Raw genomic sequence first — 26,108 nt, forward strand, 5'->3', positions numbered from 1 at the left:
ACTACGGTAAACAGCCGCCATCTTTTTTCCCCGTAGAAGAAGAAGAAGCGCGCGGTGCATGCTGGGATATGTGACGTTTCATTTCCATTTGTGTGTTTATGTAAAGACCCCAAAATGGCTCCTATTAAGTGTGTTGTCTGTCTAATTATAAATAATGCAGACAAGGCGTGTTAACTGAGTTCTCAACGTTTACTCACAGCGTGCTCATAACCACATTCTAACTCCCAGCATACAACAACGCTTCTCAGGGCTACCACGCATGCTCGTCACTATCGTTGCATGCTGGGTAGTGTAGTTGTTATATTTGCTAGCTCATAACATCACATTAAGAGACACGCTTACGCGCTTAATTCAATACTCGCCGTCATTCCGGGTGGATTGACAAAAGACCTCCAGCCGCTAGATATTGGTGTCAACAGGGCATTCGAAGCTAGACTGCTAACTGCGTGGGAACAGTGGATGACAGAAGGCGAACACACGTGACGTTCACCAAGACAGGGAGACAGCGCCGGACGACATACGCCAACATCTGCCAGTGGATCGTAAATGCCTGGGCAGATATTTCGGTCACAACTGTGGTCCGAGCTTTCCGGAAGGCAGTATTCACAGAACTGCTGGACAACAGCGACACTGACTCCGATTACTTCGACGAGACGGAGCCGGCCATTTTGGATCCCACATTCGCCCAACTTTTCAATTCGGACACCGAAGGAGAAGAATTCGAGGGATTTATGAATGAAGAATAACTTCAGAAAGTGAGCGTTATGTTTATTTTGTGTGTTGTGACAATAACGTTCGAGCAACATTATGTTGCTATTGCTCTGCACTATTTTGAATTTTACTATGTTTGTGATTGCACATTTGCGTACATTTTGGGAGTGAACAGAGTTGTTAGAACGCTGGTTTTTAATATATTATTAAAGTTTGACTGACCTATCTGACTGTTTTTTTGACATTCCTTTAGCGCAGTTAGATGCGGCTTACAACACGGGGCGGCTTATAGGTGGACAAAGTTTTGAAATATGCCGTTCATTGAAGGCGCGGTTTATAACCCAGGGCGCCTTATGGTGCGGAAAATACGGTAAAATAATGTATGAATGGATGTACATAGAGTAATTAATATGGGAGTAGGGTTGTACGGTATACCGGTATTAGTATAGTACCGCGATACTAATGAATCATATTCGGTACTATACCGCCTCTTAAAAGTACCGGTCCGCCACCACCTCCAAGCCCCTGTCGTCGTCACGTCGTGTCATTGCTGGTTTACGAGCAGACGAGCATGTTCGGCAGCGCACAATCACGGAGTACTTACAAGCAGACACAGTGTGTAGACAGAAAAGGGAAAATGGACGCATTTGGCTTGAAAACTGACAATAAAGGTGAAGCTACAGTATAACACTGAAACGCCCACCGGAAGAGGTGCTTTAAGACATGGCTAGCTAGTTAGCGGCTAATGTCCTGCCCCAGTCGGCAGTGTTTTAGCTACTTCTAAATCACTAATTCTCGCCTCCATGGCGACAAATAAAGAAAGTTTCTTACAAGTATCATCCCTGCAGGACGAGGAATAGCTAAACATGCTTCACTACACACCGTAGCTCACCGGCGTAATGTGTACAAATAATGTAAACAAATGCCATTGGTGGATCTACACCTGACATCCACTGTAATGATATCAAGTACAATAGCGTATTTAGTCGATACTACTATGATTATAATATTTTTGGGCATTACAACATCTTCTTTTGTTTTTTTTTTAATGTATATTATGTTTATAAAATCAGGAAATATGTACCTGGACACATGAGGACTTTGAATATGACCAATGTATGATCCTGGAACGACTTGGTATCGTCTTGATACCTAAATTTGTGGTATCATCCAAAACTAATGAAAAGCATCCAAACAACAGAAGAATAAATGATTATTACATTTTAACAGAAGTGTAAATAGAACATGTTAAAAGAGAAAGTAAGCAGATATTAACAGTAAATGAACAAGTAGATTAATAATTAATTTTCTACCACTTGTCCTTAATAATGTTGACAAAATAATAGAATGGAAAATGACACAATATGTTACTGCATATGTCAGCAGACTAAATTAGGAGTGTTTGTTTGCTTACCTACTACTAAAAGACAAGTTGTCTTGTATGTTCACTATTTTATTTAGGGACAAACTTGCAAAAAGAAACATATGTGTCATAACGGGGGGGGGGTTTCGCAACTTACTGCGAGGATTGTTCTCCCGGGATGCAAATGGACTTTTCCAGAACATATTTAATTACCAAAACTCAAGAGGGTACAAAAAAACAGAAAACAACCCGAAGGGGAGCGTGCCTAATGCACGCGAAAGCTAAGGCAAAAAACTTAGGACATGAAACATGAAACTAAAGACATGAAAAACTCACTAAACTGTGGCTTGAAACAAATAGCATGAACTATGGAAAAAGACATGAAACGAGCAGCATGAACTAAGTAATCGCATAACACAAGCATGAAAAGAGCATGAAACAATCGCATGAATACAAGCATGAACTATGGCATGAAAAGAACAATGTCGCCAGCCCGACTAAATGGCAACGACAGGCTTAAATAATAGTCTCTCTTGATTAGAGACAGATGTGACCCGAACGCAAGAGACAGGTGAAAATCATAAGACGTCATGGAAACTAAAACAAACAAGGGAGCAAACTGGAACTAAAAGAGTCAAAAAACTAACAAAAACATAATCCAGACCACCGATCATGACAATATGTTTAATGTACCCTAAGATTTTTTGGTAAAATAAAGCCAATAATGCAATTTTTTGTGGTCCCTTTTATTTAGAAAAGTATCGAAATAATTTTGGTACCGGTACCAAAATATTGGTATCGGGACAACACTAATCTTTATAGTGCAATATATTTGGGAGGGTTGTAAACTTGTTATGGCTGTTAAGTAGAGGAGACACAGATCTACGTGAACTTTATTTTTCAAATGCACCACAGCGTCAATTGCGGTCCTTCAACAATCACTATTTCTCCGGAATCAAAAAAAAAAAAAAAAAAAAAAAAAAATATATATATATATATATATATATATATATATATATATATATATATATATTACATATAGCATATTATTTGCACACTACTGACAAGGGATGAACCGAAAATTTGGCCGTCTTAAATAAAAACCGAAACCACATGTTGTGATGAAACATCCATTTCCGCTTGCGTTTAGACTGCAGTCACATTTGAAAAGATCAGGTTCCACTCGGATTCAGGACTACCTCCTGATGTGGCCTGAATCCGATGCCAAAATATCAGATTTGAAGCACTTTGGAGTGTTTGACTGGCAAAAAAAATCAGATCTGTGTCACTTGAGGGCAAAAAAAAATCTGATTTGATGTGTAGTGTAAACGTGTCCTTTATAAGCCAATAAAGGCCAATGTCCAACCTTTTCTTCCTCCAGCTGTTCTTGTTATACCTCTCTGCTTCCATTTCCATTATTACGCCTCCGCTCCCTTTCAGCTAACAAGACTATTGCTTCCCAGACACCTCTAAGTGTCCCTGGACCGTTCACACTACACTAAGCAGTCAAAGGGATGCAAGCATAAACAATGGAATCTGCATACAGGTGTGAATGTGCCGGGGCGGGGAAGTGCAGGTGTGGAATTGCTCACAACCCATTTGCTGAACACTTTTGTCCTTGTCTTCATGATGTCCGTGTGGCCCATTAGGGTGCCGAGTCACTGCAATAATAGGAGTGGAGTACAAGTCCAAGTTCATTCAGCAAGTAAAAGGAAATCACTTTCAGAACAGTGTTCATTTTGACAGCAGTTTTAATTTAGTTTTAGTCATAGTCTTTTGACAAGAATCACGTTTAGTTGTATTCATATTTGAGTCATTTAAATTGACAAAACAATAATTTACTCAACTAAGTATTAAATCAACTGAAATAAAACCGATTCCCCTCGAGGACAGTGCAGCGAAGACGAAACAAACTGTCCCTGTCAACAACACCCATCAATCCATCAATTTTCTGCCGCTTGTCCCTTTTGGACTCATGGGGGGTGCCGGAGCCTGTCCACCTTGAAAGATAAACTCTGTTCTTTACCACCGCCTGCAGAGCGACTCCAGTCCTACAGACTTAACACACACACCATGGACCACCACACATACCCCCATGCCTATGCCACCGCTTCACCCCACGTGGTATGACGGACAATGGAGCAGCGCCCCTAGTGGCTGGCAGTTTCGGGCCGGATGCCTGCCCCCATTCCCCCTGTTGCAAGTCTTGTGGTTTCTGTGTCAACATGTGTATATGTGCTTATTGGCTATCTAGTTTGTTTTCTCTCTCAGGCCAAGTCTCTGCGCCTCCCATTGAAACCCATTAAGGTTTTTTTTTTTTACTTATCCTAACCTAGCGTCTACCTTTTTCCCATCTGTTACGGGGCACAATAAGTGGTGACCCATCACCGTTCCTATTCTATTCCTGTACAATGTTTGTTTAATCTTGAACGGGTTTGTGGTGAAAATAAAATGTATTTGTACTTGTGCAATGACAATAACGAACATACCGTACCATACCAAGAGCTGCCTCTCAGCTGACTGAGCAAAACATTAGAGTTACAAGCATCCTGCCATTAGTCGGCGTAGAAAATGTCACAGTGCACCCCCGTAACATCCACCCAAAACATCTGGTCTTACTTGCTAGCATTAGCTTATAGCTAGAGATGGACATAACTTTGTTTTCCAACCATGGTAAGAAAGTGAGTGTGGAGGCAACGTGTTTTTAGTTAAGAGCTCCGTCATTGAACCAATTAAGTTATAGTAAATGGGTTATACTTGTATAGTGCTTTTCTACCTTCAAGGCACTCAATGCGTTTTGACCCTATTTCCACATTCACCCATTCACACACACATTCACACACTGATGGCGGGATCTACCATGCAAGGCGCAAACCACGAACCATCAGGAGCAAGGGTCATGTGTCTTGCTCAAGGACACAACCGACGTGACTAGAGTGGTGGAAGCCGGGGATCGAACCAGGAACCCTCAGGTTGCTGGCAGGGCCACTCTCCCAACCGCGCCACACCGTCCCCAATTTGTAAACTGAGGTTAAACTGTATTCCAAAATTGTCCCTCCAGTCTACAAGACAATTAAATATGATTGGATTTACTTGTGTCAACATTCCTTGACTAGAATGTCAGTTAATTTAGTAATCATCTTAGTCAACGTGCATTTGTTTTGATTAGTTATCGTCTCGATTTAGTAACAGGAAAGATAGGTTGTTAAGACAAAAAATATTAGTAAACAAAATTAACACTGTTCAGGAATAATGATTGGATATGTACTGGTGCCTTACTACAGATCAAACGATTTCAATATTAATCTTATGACAGTGTTATTTTATTCATCCATCCATCCGGAGGATGAGGACTGGTTCCAAACTGCTGTACATCAAAGTGAGCCGGAACTTCTCCACCTCGCGCACCAGCAAGGTGACATTGCACGTCCCAAGAGCTTGCTTCTGTAGCCGAGGATCGGACCGCCAAGGGCCCTGTTGTCAGCTGCAGCCCACAATACACCTGACCTCTTATAAGTGGAGAACCCATTGGGGGCAGGGACCCATCTTGCCTCTTCGGGCTGTGCCTGGCCTGGCCCCAGGGGGACAGGCTTGGCCCCCTGGCGCCATCGAGCCCCACTTCCAGGCCTGGCACCAAAAGGGGGGCCCCGGTGACCCGCGTCCGTTCGAGGGAAGTTTGGACCCTTGTTTGTTTCTTTTCGTAGACATATTTGAGCTGCTCTTTGTTTGGTCCCCGATTTAGGACCTGTTTGTAAAAAAGTTACTAAATAGATTTGAACTCTTTGAATTGTTTTGGATCGTTTCATTCTAAACAATAATATTGTCGTATCGGCAACCACAATATCTAAATCGAATCAAATATTTTGCAAGGCCTCTGGCCTGTGTACTATGAAGGATGTATTTAGTCATTTAGGGGCCCAAGGCGAACCTAATCATCGGGACCCTCCACATAATAAAAACATTGTAAATAAAAAACTACCTTATTTAATGCATATTATAGCTTCAGTGATCCACATGATTTTACTGTAATTGATAGGAACTAGAGATGGCCGGTAATATCGGCCTGCCGATATTATCGGCCGATAAATGCATTAAAATGTAATATCGGAAATTATCGGTTTCAAAAAGTAAAATTAATGACTTTTTTAAACGCCGCTGTACGGAGCGGTACATATCCGGTAAAACGCAGCCCCTCCCCTCTGCCCTCTCCCCTCTCCCCTCTCCCCTATTCCCTCTCCCACACACAACACAGGAGTTGCAGCACGACTGCAGCATGAGAGGTTTACTGGCGACTCTTGATGACCTCATCAAACCGCCGCGAGCGTAGCTTAACAACAACAAGAGTGTGTTGTTGCCGGTGCTGTAGCCGTGGCTAACAAGCGAGCTGACTTTGTGACTGACTAACGACACCATGTTTGGGATTATTTTAAAGTGTGTCTGACGGATAAAAAACTGGCAGTTTGCAATGACTGCAAAAAGTTGGTTATGCAAGGAGGAACCAAGACGTCTTCCTTTAATACGAGCAATTTGATCTCCTACCTCTTCAAGAATTATAAGGAGATACCCGATGAAATAAGCGGGAGATGGATGAAAAGCAAACACCGAAAAAAAGTAGTACCACACAGTTGTTGCTTAAAGACTCCGCCGAGAAAAAACAAAAATACAACAAAAAACACCCCAGGGCGAAAGCCCACGTTGTGGTCAGGGACATCGCAGGCAGTATGGCAAAAGCTATGGTGGAGTTTGGTGTGGCTAGTCTGCCCTGCATGGCGCACACTTTGCAGTTTGCAGTGAAAGGGGCTGCCCTGTCTTAACGCAGCATTTCAAAAGCTCTGGCTGACTGGTAGGCCACTTCAAGCACATTTGTGTTACTCATACAAATACGTTAGAGCAGGGCAGATTGAGCCCAGTTTATAATTCCCTGTTATACAGTATACCAGGCAGTCTTGCACTAAAGGAGGACTATGTTATTGTTTACTTTATGACTCTAGTATACTCTGGACTGAAGCTGTGTGCCTTCATTGATTTTGTAGCTGTTGTTTTGAGGCATGTTTAAAATTTTTTTTAAATAATGCACTTTGTGAAAGTATAGTATTTCCCATAGTTGTAGTGGGTATCAGGATTATCGCAGTGATAGCATGTCCCAAATTCCAAGCTGCTGTTTTGAGGCATGTTAAAAAAAATAGTGCACTTTGTGACTTCAATAATAAATATGGTAGTGCCATGTTGGCACTTTTTTCCATAACTTGAGTTGAAGTTGTTCTCTTACTTTGGAAAACCTTGTTACATTGTTTAATAGGGGTGTGGGGAAAAATCGATTCGAATTCAAATAGCGATTCTCACTCAAAATCGATTTTTTTATTTTTATTTTTATTTTTTTTATTAATCAATCCAACAAAATAATACACAGCAATACCATAACAATGCAATCCAATTCCAAAACCAAACCCGACCCAGAACAGCAATAAACAAACAGAGCAATTGAGAGGAGACACAAACAAGACACAGAACAATCCAAAAGTAGTGAAACAAAAATGAATATTATCAACAACAGTATCAATATTAGTAACAATTTCAACATAGCAGTGATTAAAAATCCCTCATTGACATTATCATTAGACATTTATAAAAAAAATTAAAAAGAAGAATAGTGTCACAGTGGCTTACACTTGCATCGCATCTCATAAGTTTGACAACACACTGTGTCTAATATTTTCACAAAGATAAAATAAGTCATATTTTTGGTTCATTTAATAGTTAAAACAAATTTACATTATTGCAATCAGTTGATAAAACATTGTCCTTTACAATTATAAAAGCTTTTTACAAAAATCTATTACTCTGCTTGCATGTCAGCAGACTGGGGTAGAATGAATAGAGAATTGTTTTTAATGGGAAAAATATTGTTTTTGAATCGAGAATCGTGTTGAATCGAAAAAATCGATTTATAATCGAATTGTGACCCCAAGAATCGATATTGAATCGAATCGTGGGACACCCAAAGATTCGCAGCCCTATTGTTTAATGCATCCAGCGGGGCATCACAACAAAGTTTGGCATAATAATGTGTTAATTCCACAACTGTATACTGTATATTGGTATCGGTTGATATCGGAATCGGTAATTACGAGTTGGACAATATCGGGATATCGGCAAAAAAGCCATTATCGGACATCTCTAATAGGAACGTTAATCAACATTTAAATAAAGTCCAAGCTTTTCTTCTGAGACATTTTCTGTTAATACAGTTGGACCGGACTGACATGTAACGCTATTATTGTGAAGGCCGGAAAAGTGTGTGACTGGTGGGAAAAAGAGAACACTTGGGTAAACCTCTCCAAATCACGGCAACACGTTTGTTTTAAAACGTCTTCCTGACTCCAGTCTGCACCTGAGTAACATGGGGAAGTGTCTAAACCAGGGGTTCTTAACCTTGTTTGAGGTACCGAACCCCACCAGTTTCATATGCGCGTTCACCGAACCCTTCTTTAGTGAAAAATAAAATGTTTTTTTTCAAATTCAAGACAAAGTTATATGTTTTTGGTAACACTTTAGTATGGGGAACATATTTTAAGTAACAAAGACTTAATTTAGAGCTATTTGGTGAGGGTTAGGGCCAGGGTTAGGGTTATATTAAGGCCATGCCGAATAAGGCATTAATAAGTACTTAATAATGACTAGTTAAGAGCCAATATGTTACTAATTTGCATGTTAATAAGCAACTAATTAATGGTGAATATGTTCCCCATACTAAAGTGTTACCATGTTTTATTACTGGTGCACAAAATGAACCGTGCATGAACATCACCTTGTTCAAAGAACAAAACCAACACAGTGCATAAACTCACAACACATTACACACCTGCAAATCAGTGTGACTTCTGCTGTTGCCGTATTCGTAATACGCTGATAGTGAGAAGTTTCTATTTACATGATGAGTCGGGTGTGTCTTGACCTCCGCTGAACCCCTGAGCCCGACTCACCGAACCTGGGTTCGATCGAACCCAGGTTAAGAACCACTGGTCTAAACGATCATGCTCAATTAAGCTTTCTGATATATTTCTAGGCGCACATATTGGGACAATTGATCAGTGGCTGAGCGATCGGCACATCCCTATCAGGACTCATCCTGAGTAGACAGAAGTGCACACATGGGACATCATGTACCTCTATTTAGCCTCTACTTATGTTGTCTTGTGTGTGTTTCACATCATTTGCATGGTGTCATATTTCTCTCATCCTTCCATCCACTATTTACGTCTCATTACCAAATTCTCCACCTCCTTGAGGCAATGGAGATGGCGTTTAGTCACTTGAGACAGTTTAAGTCTGAAGTGGAAATACGGTGTACGTGCATGCACGGCTCTCCTATTGACAAGCCTTTTATAAATCATGGTCACGCAGCGTTGGTGGATTTGACTGGGAGTAATGTGGGAGCAACACAATCAAGCCAAGTGTGGAATGAAGAGCTCATGTGACATCCCACTAAAGGGAACATACTGTGCTGAGGGATATTGGTGTATGGTTGCTTATGTGCACCCGAATCACCAAAACCATGATTTAAAGCTTTAAAGTTCTTCGTTTTAGAGTGGACATTCATACTTTCCATTTCCCCTTCTCTCAGCAGATGGATCTATTGATGCTGCCCGAGTGGATGAATTATGTAGCAGCCTCAATAGGTTATGAAGGTGAGTGTGCAGTCGTGATAGTGGAGAACATCACCTCGGCATATTGGCCCATGCAAATCCTCCATGTGTATGCATGATGTGTGAGTTACTGCGCGACATTTATGCATGATGTGCGAGAGGAAACTAAATTGCCCAGTCCCTATTCTCTCGCCATACACAGCGCAGGTGGATTCCTAATGCAAGGGTTGCCACTTTGTGGCAGTTTTCTGACTAGTATATCCTGGAATTTCCATTATAATCTGCAACAAAATACAGTCGTCCTCCACCATGTCGCAGATTTTTTGGGATGTACGCTATATTGCCAAAAGTATTTGGCCACCCATCCAAATGATCAGAATCGGGTGTCCTAATCACTTGGCCAGGCCACAGGTGTATAAAATCAAGCACTTAGGCATGGAGAATGTTTCTATAAGCATTTGTGAAAAAATGGGCCGCTCTCAGTGATTTCCAGCGTGGAACTGTCATAGGATGCCACCTGTGCAACAAATCCGGTCGTGAAATTGCCTCGCTCCTAAATATACCAAAGTCAACTGTTGGCTTTATTATAAGAAAATGGAAGAGTTTGGGAACAACAGCAACTCAGCCACGAAGTGGTAGGCCACGTAAACTGACAGAGAGGGGTCAGAGGATGTTGAAGCGCATAGTGCAAAGAGGTCGCCGACTTTCCGCACAGTCAGTTGCTACAGAGCTCCAAACTTCACGCACAGTACGCAGAGAGCTTCATGGAATGGGTTTCCATGGCCGAGCAGCTGCATCTAAGCCATATATCACCAAGTCCAATGCAAAGCGTCGGATGCAGTGGTGTAAAGCACGTCACCACTGGACTCTAGAGCAGTGGAGACGCGTTCTCCGGAGTGATGAATCACGCTTTTCCATCTGGCAATCTGATGGACCAGTCTGGGTTTGGAGGTTGCCAGGAGAACGGTACATTTCGGACTGCGTGAAATTTGGTGGAGGAGAAATTATGATGTGGGGTTGTTTTTCCAGGAGTTGGGCTTGACCCCTTAGTTCCAGTGAAAGGAACTTCGAATGCTCCAGAATACCAAAACATTTTGGACAATTCCATGCTCCAAAACTTGCGGGCCCCTTCCTCTTCCATCATGACTGTGCACCAGTGCACAAATCAAGGTCCATAAAGACATGCATGACAGGGTCTGGTGTGGATGAACTTGACTGGCCTGCACAGAGTCCTGACCTGAACTCGATAGAACCTGTTTGGGATGAATTAAAACGGAGACTGAGAGCCAGGCCTTCTCGACCAACATCAGTGTGTGACCTCACCAATTGGCTTTTAGAAGAATGATCGAAAATTCCTATAAACACACTCTGCAACCTTGTTGACAGCCTTCCCAGAAGAGTTGAAGCTGTAATAGCTGCAAAAGGTGGACCGACATCATATTGAACCCTATTGGTTAGGAATGGGATGGCACTTCAAGTTCATATGTGAGTCAAGGCAGGTGGCCAAATACTTTTGGCAATATAGTGTTTTTTGGAGCATATTCTTCATTTTTTCGATCCAAAAAGTATAGAGGGCGTTCGTATTGTTTAAAACGTATTTCAAAGGTTATAAACTATTTTTTTTAATGTTCTTGCTATGAAAATATTTGTGTTACGTCTTGGACGCATGGTTGAGATTGTTGTGTTCCTTCCAAGGCAGAAGACAAGCAGGAGCGGCGTGCAGGTAAGATTTAAGTATATTTAATAAATAAAAGGCAGGACAAAAATACAAAACTGAGGACGCTAGCAAGCGTGGAGCTACACAAAAACCAAAATGTCACCAAGGGTGAAAAAAAACGGGATTCTGGTCGGCAGAATAATATAAAGAGCGAGGAGCAAAAACAGGAGGACGTAAATGTTGCCTATTGCAAACATTGACCCAGCACTTACTGCTGGGTGACAGGAAACTATAAAGGGGAGTGATTAGCCAAAACACCTGGTGGAAACACTAATTGCAAAACTAAGACAGGTGAGGAGAATCAGTGCCCATGGAAACCAACAATAAACAGGGAAAGAGGGTGCACCCAGGAAACAGACTAAAACAGAAACATAACCAACATAAATCATGCCATGATCCGGGTAACGGATCATGACAATTTGATTCATTACTTTGCAAAAATTCATTCATCACGGTCATCTATCACAGTCAATTGACAGCAATGATTAGCATTTTTTAAGTGTCATATGTGTAAAAAGTAGTACCATTTTGTGTTCTGTGGTATTTCTCCCTTTGCTGTTTTCTCTTTCGGCATCACAAAAGACTAGATCAACAATAACGAGTTAACTCACGTGATTAATCCCAAAAATATAATAATTTAAGTGTGACATTCTGACAGGGAAATTTAATGAAACTATTCAGGGTTTTTTTTAGGTTGATTTAAAGTTGATTTAAATATGTAAGAACGTAATTTACTATGATTAATTCCGAATAATATAAATTCAAAAGTGTATATAGTCAGATTAAAAAAAATATATATAATGATTTTACTACAATACAATCATGCAAAACCAACCTTTTTTACCTATTGGTACTGCCTGTTGTTTATTTAATGTAATCTAATGTGACTGTTGGCCATATGCAGTGTGCAATTGTGGTCATTTAAGCTTGTTTATCTATGTGCAAATACAATAGAAGAAGAGAATGCGACATGCTAGCTCGCACTAGTAATTTTTTCAAGCTCCGGATCTAACAGATAAGTGCAAATTTCCACTGCTATTTAGTGTTGTTGGTCATGTTTTAATGTGTTTAAATAAAATATGTGGTTATTTGAATCATCAGAGAACTGCACAAAAAATTGGTGTCCATCCATCCATCCATCCATCCATCTATTTTCTACCGCTTGTCCCTTACGGGGTCGCGGGGGGTGCTGGAGCCTATCCCAATTCCAGGCAGGCACTTTGAAATTTCCCTTCCTGGTTCGATGACCCGCCCTATCTTGCCTCTGATTGGCCTGTCCTTAACCAATCGTGACTCTTCATAGTAAACAACCAACCAATCATGGATGTTCTTCTAAGTGCATGCATTTCTTGGAAGGAGGAAGGGGAGGAGTTTAGAAGCGGGGGAGAACAAGGAACACAACAAATAAGCGGCGTTTGATAATTTTAACGTGAACTAAATTATATTAATATTACGATATTTTCTTAATTCATATCTTGTTTAAAAATATATCGATATATCTTACAAACTCAATATATCGCCCAGCCCTAATTGGGGTATGTTGTTTTTTAACGGGGAGAGACATATGTCTCTTGTTTTCATGTTAGCATTTAAGCTAGCAGTTTGCCGTGAGTTTATCAAAGTGCAGTTATCAATCTCAGTTTCCGACATCATTTTATTTTAAAAGGGTAATACTAACCGTCGGGAGTTTTGCTGCCGTCATCATTATTACCGTTTATCGTTACATCCCTACAATATAATCTTGTTTTCGGGTGAAAAATCCAAACACTGTGCCTTAGTAGTTGTACAGTCATGGTCAAAAGTTTACATACACTTGTAAATAACATAATGTCATGGCTGACATCACATGGACAAATATAAGACCGTCTGGAGGAAAGTTCTGTGGTCAGATGAAACAAAAATTGAGCTGTTTGGCCACAATACTCAGCAATATGTTTGGAGGAGAAAAGGTGAGGCCTTTAATCCCATAAACACCATGCCTACCGTCAAGCATGGTGGTGGTAGTATTATGCTCTGGGCCTGTTTTGCTGCCAATGGAACTGGTTTTACAGAGAGTAAATGGGACAATGAAAAAGGAGGATTACCAGAAAAATTCTTCAGGACAACCTAAAAATCATCAGCCCCGTAGGTTGGGTCTTGGGCGCAGTTGGGGTTCCAACAGGACAATGACCCCAAACACAACTCAAAAGTTGTAAAGGAATGGCTAAATCAGGCTAGAATGAAGGTTTTAGAATGGTCTTCCCAAAGTCCTGACTCAAAACTGTGTGGACAATGTTGAAGAAACAAGTCCATGTCAGAATACCAACACATTTAGCTGAACTGCACCAATTTTGTCAAGAGGAGTGGTCATAAATTCAACCAGAAGCTTGCCAAAAGCTTGTAGATGGCCTTATTGCAGTGAAACCTGCCAAGGGACATGTAACCAAATATTAACATTGCTGTATGTATACTTTTGACCCACCAGATTTGGTCACATTTTCAGTAGACCCATAATAAATTCATAAAAGAACCAAAATTCATGAATGTTTTTTGTGACCAACAAGTACCGTATTTTTCGGAGTATAAGTCGCTCCGGAGCATAAGTCGCACCGGCCGAAAATGCATAATAAAGAAGGAAAAAAACATATATAAGTCGCACGGGGAAATTTATTTGATAAAACCCAACACCAAGAATAGACATTTGAAAGGCAATTTAAAATAAATAAAGAATAGTGAACAACAGGCTGAATAAGTGTACGTTATATGAGGCATAAATAACCAACTGAGAACGTGCCTGGTATGTTAACGTAACATATTATGGTAAGAGTCATTCAAATAACTATAACATATAGAACATGCTATACGTTTACCAAACAATCTGTCACTCCTAATCGCTAAATCCCATGAAATCTTATACGTCTAGTCTCTTACGTGAATGAGCTAAATAATATTATTTGGTATTTTACGGTAATGTGGTAATAATTTCACACATAAGTCGCTCCTGAGTATAAGTCGCACCCCCGCCCAAACTATGAAAAAAACTGCGACTTATAGTCCGAAAAATACGGTATGTGCTCCAGTCACTCTATCACATCTTCTAGCTGGCCTAAGGCAGATACATATTGAGATGTTATGAGCTAGGTAACATAAGAACTCCATTACCCAGCATGCCACAGTAGTGACGAGCATGCGCAGTAGCCGCGTTTAGCCATGCCGGCAGCGGGATGTGAGTAAACTTTAAGAACTCAGCCAACACGCCTCGCCTGCATCTTTTATGAGTAGACAAGACAACACTTAAATTTGCAAGGCCATTTTCAAGAAGGATATTTAAAGAGAAACTACATCTTGTGAGACAATGTCGGCCAACCCCAGAAGCTCGAATGGGTTCTACAGATTGTGATTTATTTTTTCACGTTTAAAATGTTTTTTGCAATTTAAATTTTGACAGTATCACATTTGATATGTTTTAATTTCTGATGCGGGTTTATTGATTTTTAAATGCGGCAGAAAATAACCTGTTATGTACACTGTTGATGTGATTTAATGCCCAGTAGGGCGTGAATGTGTTTCTGTATTGTATTTCTTCAGCAATGGTCATGTGGGTAGATAAATTATGGTATTTTGAGAGGTAATCATTGAAGTTGGACATAACTGAACATCTAGGTGGGAAACGCACGGCATATAAATAATTATATGAATAATTATATGAAAAAATGTAACGATCGGAATGAAACTCAATGTAATGGAGTAGAAGTAAATGATAAATGGGTTGTACTTGTATAGCGCTTTTCTACCTTCAAGGTACTCAAAGCGCTTTAAGTAGCGTTTTTTTCTTCACAAAAATACTCAAGTAAAAATAATAAGTATGTTACGTTAAATATAGTAAGTAAGTAAGTAAATGTAACGAAGTAAATGTAGCGCATTATTACCCACCTCAGCATTTAAATACAATATAAATAAATAAATAAATGATAAATGGGTTGTACTTGTATAGCGCTTTTCTACCTTCAAGGTACTCAAAGCGCTTTGACACTACTTCCACATTTACCCATTCACACACACATTCACACACTGATGGAGGGAGCTGCCATGCAAGGCGCTAACCAGCACCCATCAGGAGCAAGGGTGAAGTGTCTTGCTCAGGACACAACGGACATGACGAGGTTGGTACTAGGTGGGGATTGAACCAGGGACCCTCGGGTCGCGTACGGCCATTCTTCCACTGCGCCACGCCGTCCCGTACCGTATTTTCCGGACTATACGTCGCAGTTTTTTTCATAGTTTATAACTGTGCGACTTATACTCAGGAGCGACTTATGTGTGAAATTTTTAACACATTACCGTAAAATATCAAATAATATTATTTAGCTCATTCACGTAAGAAACTAGACGTATAAGATTTCATGGGATTTAGTGAGTAGGAGTGACAGATTGTTTGATAAACGTATAGCATGTTCTATATGTTATAGTTTTTTGAATGACTCTTACCATAATATGTTACGTTAACATACCAGGCACGTTCTCAGTTGGTTATTTATGCCTCATATAACGTACACTTATTCAGCCTGTTGTTCGCTATTCTTTATTTATTTTAAATTGCCTTTCAAATGTCTATTCTTGGTGTTGGGTTTTATCAAATACATTTCCCCCAAAAAATGCGACTTATTCTCCAGTGCGACTTATATATGTTTTTTTCCTCCTTTATTATGGATTTTCAGCCGGTGCGACTTATACTCCGGAGCGACTTATACTCCGAAAAATACGGTACCGTAATATTTTTTTTTTAGAAAAAAGAGACAATTTAAAGGTTTTTTTAATTTATTTAAATACTAAAAAAAAACTAACTCATACTGACTTTTTTTTTAGATGCACCCAAAGACATCATTTTGTTTTGTAGCTTTCCCCAACCATTGTCAACAAACAAAACCCTTTTCAAGCGGCTCTATTTGTGTCTGAAGTGAAAGCCTTCAGATATCAAATAAAAAAAAATCCAATCCAATCTCTCTCCGTTTCCTCATGTCTCCTCTGCACCTCATTTCCTCTTCAAAGGGGGGAGCCTGGCATCTGTGTATTACGCCGTGCCCGGGAGGGCGTTGTGCTGACTTGTGTTAAGTAATAACAAGCCGTGACGTCAAAGGTTCACCGCCTGAGCTCGAAAGAGGAGGGACGGCGATGCTGTGCAAAAAAAAAAAATGTAGGAAAAGGAGGAGGCAGTGTGTCAGCTTGATAACACTGTGCAGACAAACAGGCTTTTACATTGTCTTAAACCAACTAAGATCTGACGTTGTGTAGGCCAACAAATGACGATCTTGCAAATGTTACGTTATGTTCCAGACAAATCTGTAACTAGCAAGATGCCATTAGTGTGAGGGGTTCCGGTAAACACAAGTGACGAAAATGGAGTAAAGGATACGTTCAGGGATTACACCCTAAAACAATATAGCGATTTTAGCATTCCTCATTATGGCTGACCTTTTCCAGTCAGCTGATGTCTTTCCTTTTATAACTGTAAATACCACAGGCATGCACACGCAGATGCACGTACCGTGCTAAAAAAAAAAAACCCGGAATGTAAACTACCGCCATAGGACTTTGGTCCTAGAGGACAGGGAATGGTATTAGATTGCACTGAGCTGTTTACAGTAAAAAAAGGAAACAAGACCAAGAGTTCCACTCTAATCTGAATGCACAGAGCTTCGTTAGACCTTCTAATCTCTCTCTCGCTCTCTTTCGCTCTACGCTCCAGCTATCATCTGGGAGCCCAGCGGCACTTTCCATGGGAGCCCTTTCGCACACATTAGCAGCTTTACAACTAGCACATGACTTTAAGTGCTTGAAGAATGTCTGGAGGTCCACCCCGTCCGTCAACAAGTGGACACACAACAAGTCTCCCCTTACTGGGGTTAAGACCAAGGTAACGATTAAACCAACCACACAAGCGCTGGTCATACAGACTGATCCAAAGCAGTGGTCCCCAACCACCGGGCCGTGGCCCGGTACCGGTCCGTGGATCGATTGGTACCGGGCCGCACAAGAAATTTAAAAAAAGAAAACATACTTTTTTTTTTGTTTTTATTAAATCAACATAAAAAACACAAGATACACTTACAGTGCACCAACCCAAAAAACCTCCCTCCCCCATTAACGACATATGTACAAAAAATAAATAAACCATATGATTTTAGTGCACCAGTCGAGGAATATAAGCAGACCAAATAAATAACGTCCTGTAATTTGATTTAATTTGATTCACTCATTCGCACAAAAGGGTTGTTTCTTTCTGTTATTAATATTTCTGGTTCCTACTTTATATATCAATATAGATCAATACAGTCTGCAGGGATACAGTCCGTAAGCACACCTGATTGTACTTTTTTATGACAAAAAAGCAAAAACAAAAAAATACCCCCCCCCCCGGTCCGTGGGACAAATTTTCAAGCATTGACCGGTCCGCAGTTACAAACAGGTTGGGGACCACTCATCTAAAGGATCAGATTGGTTTTTTTTGTGTTTTTTTTTTTTTTTATATTTATTGATTTACTAATCAAAAATAAATTAATAAATACAACAACAATAAAAAAAATCTTGTTAAATTTAAAAAAACATTTTTAGATGCAATAATAACATCAATAGGAACTGCAGAGCTCTTTACTGTAAGACACATTGTGTTATGTGTTTTAAAAAAACATAACATTTACAAAATGTTAAAAAAAAAAAGAAAAGGACGGCGTGGCGCAGTGGAAGAGTGGCCGTGCGCGACCCGAGGGTCCCTGGTTCAATCCCCACCAAGTACCAACCTCGTCATGTCCGTTGTGTCCTGAGCAAGACACTTCACCCTTGCTCCTGATGGGTGCTGGTAGCGCCTTGCATGGCAGCTCCCTCCATCTGTGTGTGAATGGGTAAATGTGGAAGTAGTGTCAAAGCGCTTTGAGTACCCTGAAGGTAGAAAAGCGCTATACAAGTACAACCCATTTATCATTTATCATTTAAAAGTGGATGAGCAAATTGTGTCCGGGGGATCCCTCAAAAGAGCCGACATAATGGACATACTTGACTAAAGAAGCATTCCTCATCTCACCTTGTCCAATCAGCTTGTTGTTTATTTAATATTTTATACATCTGTGTGGGCCGCGATGGCTGTTTTGTTGCCCTAAGCTTGTGTCATTGAGTATAGGTCAAAGGTCAGGGGTACAAAACCAGCGTCAACCTGTGTAAAAACAAGCTGACGACTACCTTGACTGTAAATACACATGCCATCAGAATAGAAGACAATAATAGAGACTGTAAAATAGGGTATAATAGCTACTTGGTTAACTATATGAAACCTCAATATGTAAAACAAAACAAAAAACAGACAATGGGATATTGTTTTTAAATAAAAATAAAATTGAAAATTAGTACAAAGAATATTGGAAATAAGAGAGGTCAATATAAAAATACCACTGCCATTACTACTAAATAATATATTAATACTAATTATAATAATTTAAAATAGTACAGAGCTCATAAAATCAATATGTTGCTAAAAAAGGTTAAATCAAAAATTTAATGGTTCAATTATAGTTATATTAAATATATGAAACATAAAAAACTAAAAGAAATACATACAAAAAAAAAAGCTAGTAGTAGTAATAATAGTAGTAGTAGTAAAATTCTCAAAACATTCAAGTTAGGTTAAATGGAGACCCTGAATTGGGTCTCCAACCACTAGCCCGCCAGCTGGTTTTGAGTAGCTCACCAAAGGGTGAAATAATATTTGCTTAAAGTCAATGTTTCTACAACTGTTCAATTAAGACATGTCCATCATTCTGGAGTCTCACCTAAAGGCCCAACGTCCTAAGCTCACATGAGTCGTGGACATGGTGGCGTGCATTAAACACAGGAAGTGACCACATTTATAGGTGAATGTGAGATCTGATCCAGTGTGCATGCTTGTTTGAATCAAACTCAACTTAACATGACACCTCTATTTAATCACAAATGACCAGAAAATAGCAGACATCAAAACAATAACCGCACTGTTTGAAAGTATAATTTAAATCTTGCCAGTTATATAATACTAAAACACACCTTTTAAACGTTCAAGGTTTAATTTTTTTCAAGCCTAGTTTTATTTTCTGTTTTTAAGTTAATGACTGATATCTGTAGCATTTATTGCTTTTTGTAAATGTGATTAATTTCACTTGTATTATTTATTGTAAAGTGGCTTTAAGTTTTTAGAAAAGCGCTTTTAAATAAAATGAATTATTATTAGTATTATTATTATTATAAAACACAAAGTCCTGAACGGTGAACTTTTTTTTTTGAATTTTGCACATCATTCACAATCCTTATACAACACAAGAACACATATGCTTTTCTTTTTGAATCCATTCTAATTTGTAAAATGCGGCAAGCGCGAGGTGAGTAACAATGAATATAATGGGAATACACTATTCCGCCCATAAAGCCCAGTAAAACATCCAAAATCCACCAACAATACTCTATTTACATCTGGTGAGAGCAGCCATTGTACAGTAAATGATTGTTTTATTATGTGCGTAGTTCGTATTTCTTGTTTAGCACTTAGCAATACTGCTGCATGCTGCTTAGTGTTTCACCAAAACTTAGTCTGTTTAGTTCACAGCTTTTGAAACTTGCAGCTCATCTTCCTTATATTCAGGCTCAAAAAAAATGTTTCTGTTTAAAAGCAGTCTTTGTTGTCTCTCCTATGATGTCGTGTTGTTGTAGCTGTGGGAAAACCTTAGTCTGTTTAGTTCACAGCTTTTGAAACTTGCAGCTCATCCTCCTTATATTCAGGCTCAAAAATTAAAGTTTCTGTCCGAAAGCAGTCTTTTTTGTCTCTCATAAGTTGTAGTGTTGTTGCTGTGCAATTAATGTATGGTTGAAATGATCAAAATATGTAAATATTACATGTTACTATGAATGTGCCTGTTACTACACTATATATAACTTACAGTGTGTATATAAAACCTTAATCGAGGTTTTTAGATGTTTTTACAGCGCTTTATAGGTGGAATAGTGTGACTCCATTAGCTCCATTGTTAGCTTACTTTTGCTAACATTTATTTTCTCTTTAGAATGTATCATAAAAAGAAAAAAACACATGTGTTCTTGTCTTACATAAGGATTGTGAATGAAAAGTGTGGTTCCCTTTAATGACTAGTACTTTTTAATAATTGTTTTGCTCTTTGTATATTTTATCTATTTTACTTTTATTGCTTATTGTAAAAAAAAAAAAAGCGCTTCTAAATAACATGTATTATGTTTTATTATTATTACTATAAAACACAAACTCTTTAAAGTATCTCAGATAGTGATAAAAAATATTAATTGTGCATTAGAAATGAATGCATACTGAAATACTGTATAAGATGGAGTTGAACAACTATTTGTAATACAAAATGTGAGTTGTGGATGCCAACATTTTATTCATGTTATGGCAAAACAGGCTTTTTCCCTTTGTTCGGGTTGAAAACAGCCATGCAAATACACGTTACTGTGATTGACTGCAGCTGACTTCTAGCAAGATGTATACTGGGGTAGGCTCCAGCCTCCAGGCAGTATGTTAAAATAAGTTATACACTTGTCAGTGTGAAGCAATGCCTTCATGCATAGACGTGTGTGTGTGTGTGTGTGTGTGTGTGTGTGTGTGTGTGTGTGTGTGTGTGTGTTCTTGTAATTTCTACCCTTGAGACATCAACAAGGAAAAGTACCTTCCATATGAGGACCTGTGAACAAGTTAGGACCGAAATCATGGTCCCAATAAGGAACACCATTGTATCTAATAGAGAATGTCTCATTTTCACCCCTGGTAGTGAAATCTATCAAAATTAGGGAGGTGCCTAATTTTTCAAATTGACTGTGTGTCGGTTTTAAAAGTGCCCCCCCTCTGGTCAACATATGAAATAACAAGTGAGTGTAAAAATTTGAAGTGCTCCCCCGCTGGCCAACATGTGTATTAACAAGTGTGTGTAAGAAATTGAAATCCGCCCCTTATCTACCTGAAGTAAATAATGAAGATTAAAAATCAATTACGAACAAAAAAAGTAAATACATTTAAATTTAAAGCAGTCTTTTTCTCACAATGTGTACATTTTTTTCTCATAAAATTCTGAATTTTATCACAATATTGCCAATTTGTTTGTTGTTCATGTAAAATAGTGACATTTTTTGAGTAAAATTATGACTTTTATCATAATTTTGCCAAGTGAAATTCCGACGATTATTTAAATATTGCCAACATTTTTAAGTTTTCTTGTAAAATTGTGACTTGTCGAGTAAAATAATGACAGGTTTTATAAAATTGCCAACAATTTGAGCTTCTTCTTGTCAAATTGCGACTGTTATTGAGTACAATTCCAACTTTTATCATAATATTGCACAAATGTTCAGTTTGTGTGTGTGTGTTCTTGAGACATCAACAAGGAAAAGTACCTTCCATATGAGGACCTGTGAACAAGTTAGGACAAAAATCATGGTCCCAATAAGGAACACCACTGCATCTAATAGAGAATGTCTCATTTGCACCCCTGGTGGTGAAATCTATCAAAATTAGGGTGGTCTCAAAAAGGAGGGATTTTTCAAAATGACTGTGTGTGATCTGCCCCTTATCTACTTGAAGTAAATAATGAAGATTAAATATAAATTACGAACAAAAAAAGGAAACACTAACTAAATGCAGTCTTTTTCTCACAATGTGTACATTTTTTTCTCATAAAATTCTGACTTGTATCACAATATTGTACATTTTTTTGTTGTTCATGTAAAATAGTGACATTTTTTGAGTAAAATTATGACCTTTGCCAAGTGAAATTCCGACGATTATTATAACATTACCAACATTTTTAAGTTTTCTTGTAAAATTGTGACTTGTCGAGTAAAATAACGACTGTTTTTTTGAGCTTATTGGGTACAATTCCAACTTTTATCATTTTATCATTGCACAAATGTTCAGTTTTTTTTGTAAAATGTTGACTTTCGTTCAGTAAAATGACAACTTTTATTATAACTGCCAAAATTCTACGTTTTCTTGTGAAATTGTGACCTTTTTCTTGTGAAATTCCAACTAATTTTTCACAACAACCTTTTTTATATTTGCAAAGTATGTATATATTACTAATGTTGTAAATACACATCTTTAAGGGTGGTCCTAAAGAGGTCGGCATTTTTCTCAGGTCTCAAGAAGGTAACAACTACAATAATGTGTTTGTGCGTGTAAAGGCCCTTTAAATTTAACAGCAGCGTGCGTGGACGCAGGGAGTGACGTCAGCAGCCTACATCAGCACCTTGGATACGGGCTCACCATTCAACAGAGGGATCCTGCCCCGTTTTGGACCAATCAGTGCTGTGTTTTCCACATAGCACTCAGCACCACCCACATTGCTGCTGCACATTGTTCCCCTGCAGGGATTCTCCTTCCAGGCACAATCACAAGGACAAATAGACCGGGCGAAACGATGCTCTAATGTTAGCCAGTAGTCACAATAACATTAAAACATGTCTTTCAGCGAGCCTTTATTTGTTCTATTCCTGTCATTCGCTGTCACCGCAGCCCTGTCTTATCTCTGACGTCATCACAGGCGGTCCCCCGCCCTCCCATTTCACGGAATCACGTGTCAAAAACTGGGCACCGAGCCGCGGCCAATGAGCGCCCGATACGGAGGCCACGCCAAGGGCGGGGCTTGTGGCCTCCCAGCCAATCGCGGCCGTCTATATTGTTTTGACCTCTGACGCCGCGTCACCGCCCACCTCGTGCCCATGGCGGAGGGAAGCTATAAATAGAGGTGCTCCTCCGGCAGGAAGGGACGAAGTCGCAGAACTCCCGAGAAGGAGGGAGCTACTCCGCACAGCCTGCTGACTAAAACACCCGACATCACCTCCAAAACCCCCAGAAAGAAAATACCTCTTTTTCATTTACCCGGAATACCTTTTTTTATTTTATTACCATATCCGTGTGAAGAAAGTATTTCTACTTTTTGTTCGCTCATTTGCACTTACCGAGAAGCTTTAAAATATATTTTTTTTTTTTCTACAAACAAAACAAGTAAGTATTTTTCCTTCCCCTTACACGTTAATTGTGAGTCGTAATTGGCTTTAAAAAAAAAAAAAAAAAAGGAGCTCTTTTAACTCTCACTAAGCTGATTTGCTGCGTCAGTCCACGAAAAGTTAAGCTAGTGTTGCCGTCTCCCATTTTGTCCTCTTAGCTTTCATGTGACGTGGTGCTCCGTGGAAATTGTGGTCCTCTGTTATTCATTTCTGGTGTCAGCTCGTTAATGATCCACGGCTTATTGCAACACTATGTTTTGCTTGGCTAAGACCTCCTATTTCGCAATGCCTTACCAGTGGGGGGGCTGTTACCATGGCACCCCCCCCCCCCCCCCCCCCCCCTCTCCCTTAAATCAACTTTAGAGCTGGTCTAGCTTGTGTCGTTTCAGTTTTGTTTGATTAAAACATCATTTAGGTGCATTTTGACGACATTTTAAACTATTTCCTCTTTGGCTGTGTCAGCAAGGGTGTAGCCCCACAGTGTTCGGAGCTGTAGTCACACTGAAATCATCAATTCATGTCATTTTCTTTATTTTAAATCGACGCATTGCACGTGTTTTGTATGATGTCAACAGAATTCCAAGTGGATTATGGTTCTAAAAGCGTTGCTGTTTCCCTTCCAGGAACGCGTCACAGGAATCGAACCTCTCCTGCGAGAACCACACTTTTCACCGGTCAAACAAGTTCCGTGTCGCCAACCACGGCTAAAACCAAGCAACCCCGGTGGACCCACTCGCAGCCTCCTCTCGCTACCCCGGTCGACGTCAGCAGTCAGCTATGCAGCTTGAAATCCAAGTAGCTCTCAACTTCATCATCTCGTACCTGTACAACAAGCTGCCCAGGCGGCGGGTCAACATCTTCGGCGAGGAGCTCGAGCGGCAGCTGAAGCAGAAATACGAGGGACACTGGTACCCGGATAAGCCTTACAAGGGCTCGGGTTTCCGGTGCATCCACGTGGGGGAGAAGGTGGACCCCGTGGTGGAGAAGGCGGCCAAGGAGAGCGGGCTGGACATCAACGATGTCCGCAACAACCTCCCGCAGGACCTCAGCGTGTGGATTGACCCCTACGAGGTGTCCTACCAAATCGGCGAGAAGGGCCCGGTTAAAGTACTGTTTGTCGACGACAGCAACGAGACGGTGGCGAGCACCGGCGGGCTCGACTTGGACAAGGAGATCAAGAACAGTTTCAACCCGGACGCGCAGGTCTTCATGCCCATCAGCGAACCCATGGGCGGCGCCTCTCCGGGCTCCAGCTCGCCCTCACCCCCGTTCGGCCACTCGGCGGCGGTCAGCCCCACCTTCATGCCGCGCTCCGCGCAGCCTTTAACCTTCACCACCGCCACCTTCGCCGCCACCAAGTTCGGCTCCACTAAGATGAAGAGCAGCGGGCGCGGCGGCGGCAACAACAACAACAACAGCAGCAGCAGCAGCGGCGGCAGCAGTAGCGGCGCCAACAAGGCAGCACGCACGTCTCCCACCAACCTGAGCCTGAATGTGAACAGTCTCCTGAAACAGAAAGCCATCTCCACCTCCATGCACTCTCTCTACGGGGTCGGCCTGGGAACGCAGCAGCAGGCCAAGCCCTCGGCCCTGTCCCCGAACGCCAAGGAGTTTGTGTTCCCCAGCACGCAGAGCGCCCTCTTCCCCGGTGACAGCGCGCTCGGCTTGGGCCCGCTTCAGTACAGCAACGCCTTCGACGTCTTCGCGGCCTACGGCGGCCTTAACGACAAGTCCCTGATGGACGGCTTGAATTTCAGCTTGAGCAACATGCAGTATTCTAACCAGCAATTCCAGCCAGTCATGGCCAACTAGCTACTATAATTCACGCAGCAGCAACGACCAGAAAATGTGACCGCTATAAGTGGTGTGGGGGCGGGGGGATTGCAAACTTAAAATGCACATTTTGAAAAATGACGACACAAAAAAAAAAAAAAAAAAGAACAGAATGTCAAGGAGAAAAGAGAAAAAAAGTGACATCCTAAGAATACGAGCCCGAGGGTGAACTATTTTGCCCCCTTGAGTTAGAACTTTTCTTTCTTAAAAAGGTGACGCTTGTTGTACGAGATGTCCAAGCTTGGTTACCCAGACGTCATTATTTTTTTTTTTCTTTTGCCAACCAAGCACAAACTATTTTTTTATGTTACTGTTTGAAATACATATACATATATAGATATATATATATAAAAAGTTAAAAAAACAAACAAAAACAAACACCACCACAAGTCATGGCCTCTTTCAGTATTTGGACATAACTGGATGTTGCCAATTTTTACAGGAATTGGCATCGCGACGTGGGATTTTCTGGTCTTTTTTCTAATTGTATAATTTAATTTAGTACAGAGTTTGTAAAATATCAGAGTATCTATTGTTTCTACGACACGGTATTGCATTTATATCTTTTTACTACTCCAGTGATCTGTGATGGCTGCAGCAACTTTGTTTTTCTTTTTTTATTGAAATGATGAAAATGAATCCATCTTATTAAAAAAAAACAAGAAAAAAAAAAAAGATTGTGTACAGAATATTCCGTAGTAGTGGGATTTAAGTATATTTGCTCTTTTTTGGGGGGAAAACAAGAGTTGTATTTTCTGTTAAGAGTTCAAAAAAACAACAGATTTTTGCTATATTATGGACAAAATGTAAT

At 40.2% G+C, this 26,108-nt stretch overlaps 1 protein-coding gene across 1 annotated transcript; it reads left to right on the top strand.

Moving 5' to 3' along the window:
• Positions 1-23,205: 23,205 nt before the first annotated feature.
• LOC133615485 (protein Tob1-like) lies at positions 23,206-25,410 on the top strand. Its single transcript, XM_061974109.2, has 2 exons — positions 23,206-23,462; positions 24,088-25,410. The coding sequence occupies exon 2, from the start codon at positions 24,242-24,244 to the stop codon at positions 25,274-25,276; it is 1,035 nt and encodes a 344-aa protein (XP_061830093.1). The 5' UTR covers positions 23,206-23,462; positions 24,088-24,241; the 3' UTR covers positions 25,277-25,410.
• The last annotated feature ends 698 nt before the right edge of the window (positions 25,411-26,108 follow it).

Source organism: Nerophis lumbriciformis, linkage group LG22, assembly GCF_033978685.3.
Source record: "Nerophis lumbriciformis linkage group LG22, RoL_Nlum_v2.1, whole genome shotgun sequence".
In the NCBI taxonomy this organism is placed as follows: domain Eukaryota; kingdom Metazoa; phylum Chordata; class Actinopteri; order Syngnathiformes; family Syngnathidae; genus Nerophis; species Nerophis lumbriciformis.

Excerpts from the sequence above, each read along its gene's own strand:
- LOC133615485 (XM_061974109.2), top strand. The coding sequence starts at position 24,242 with ATGCAGCTTGAAATCCAAGTAGCTCTCAACTTCATCATCTCGTACCTG.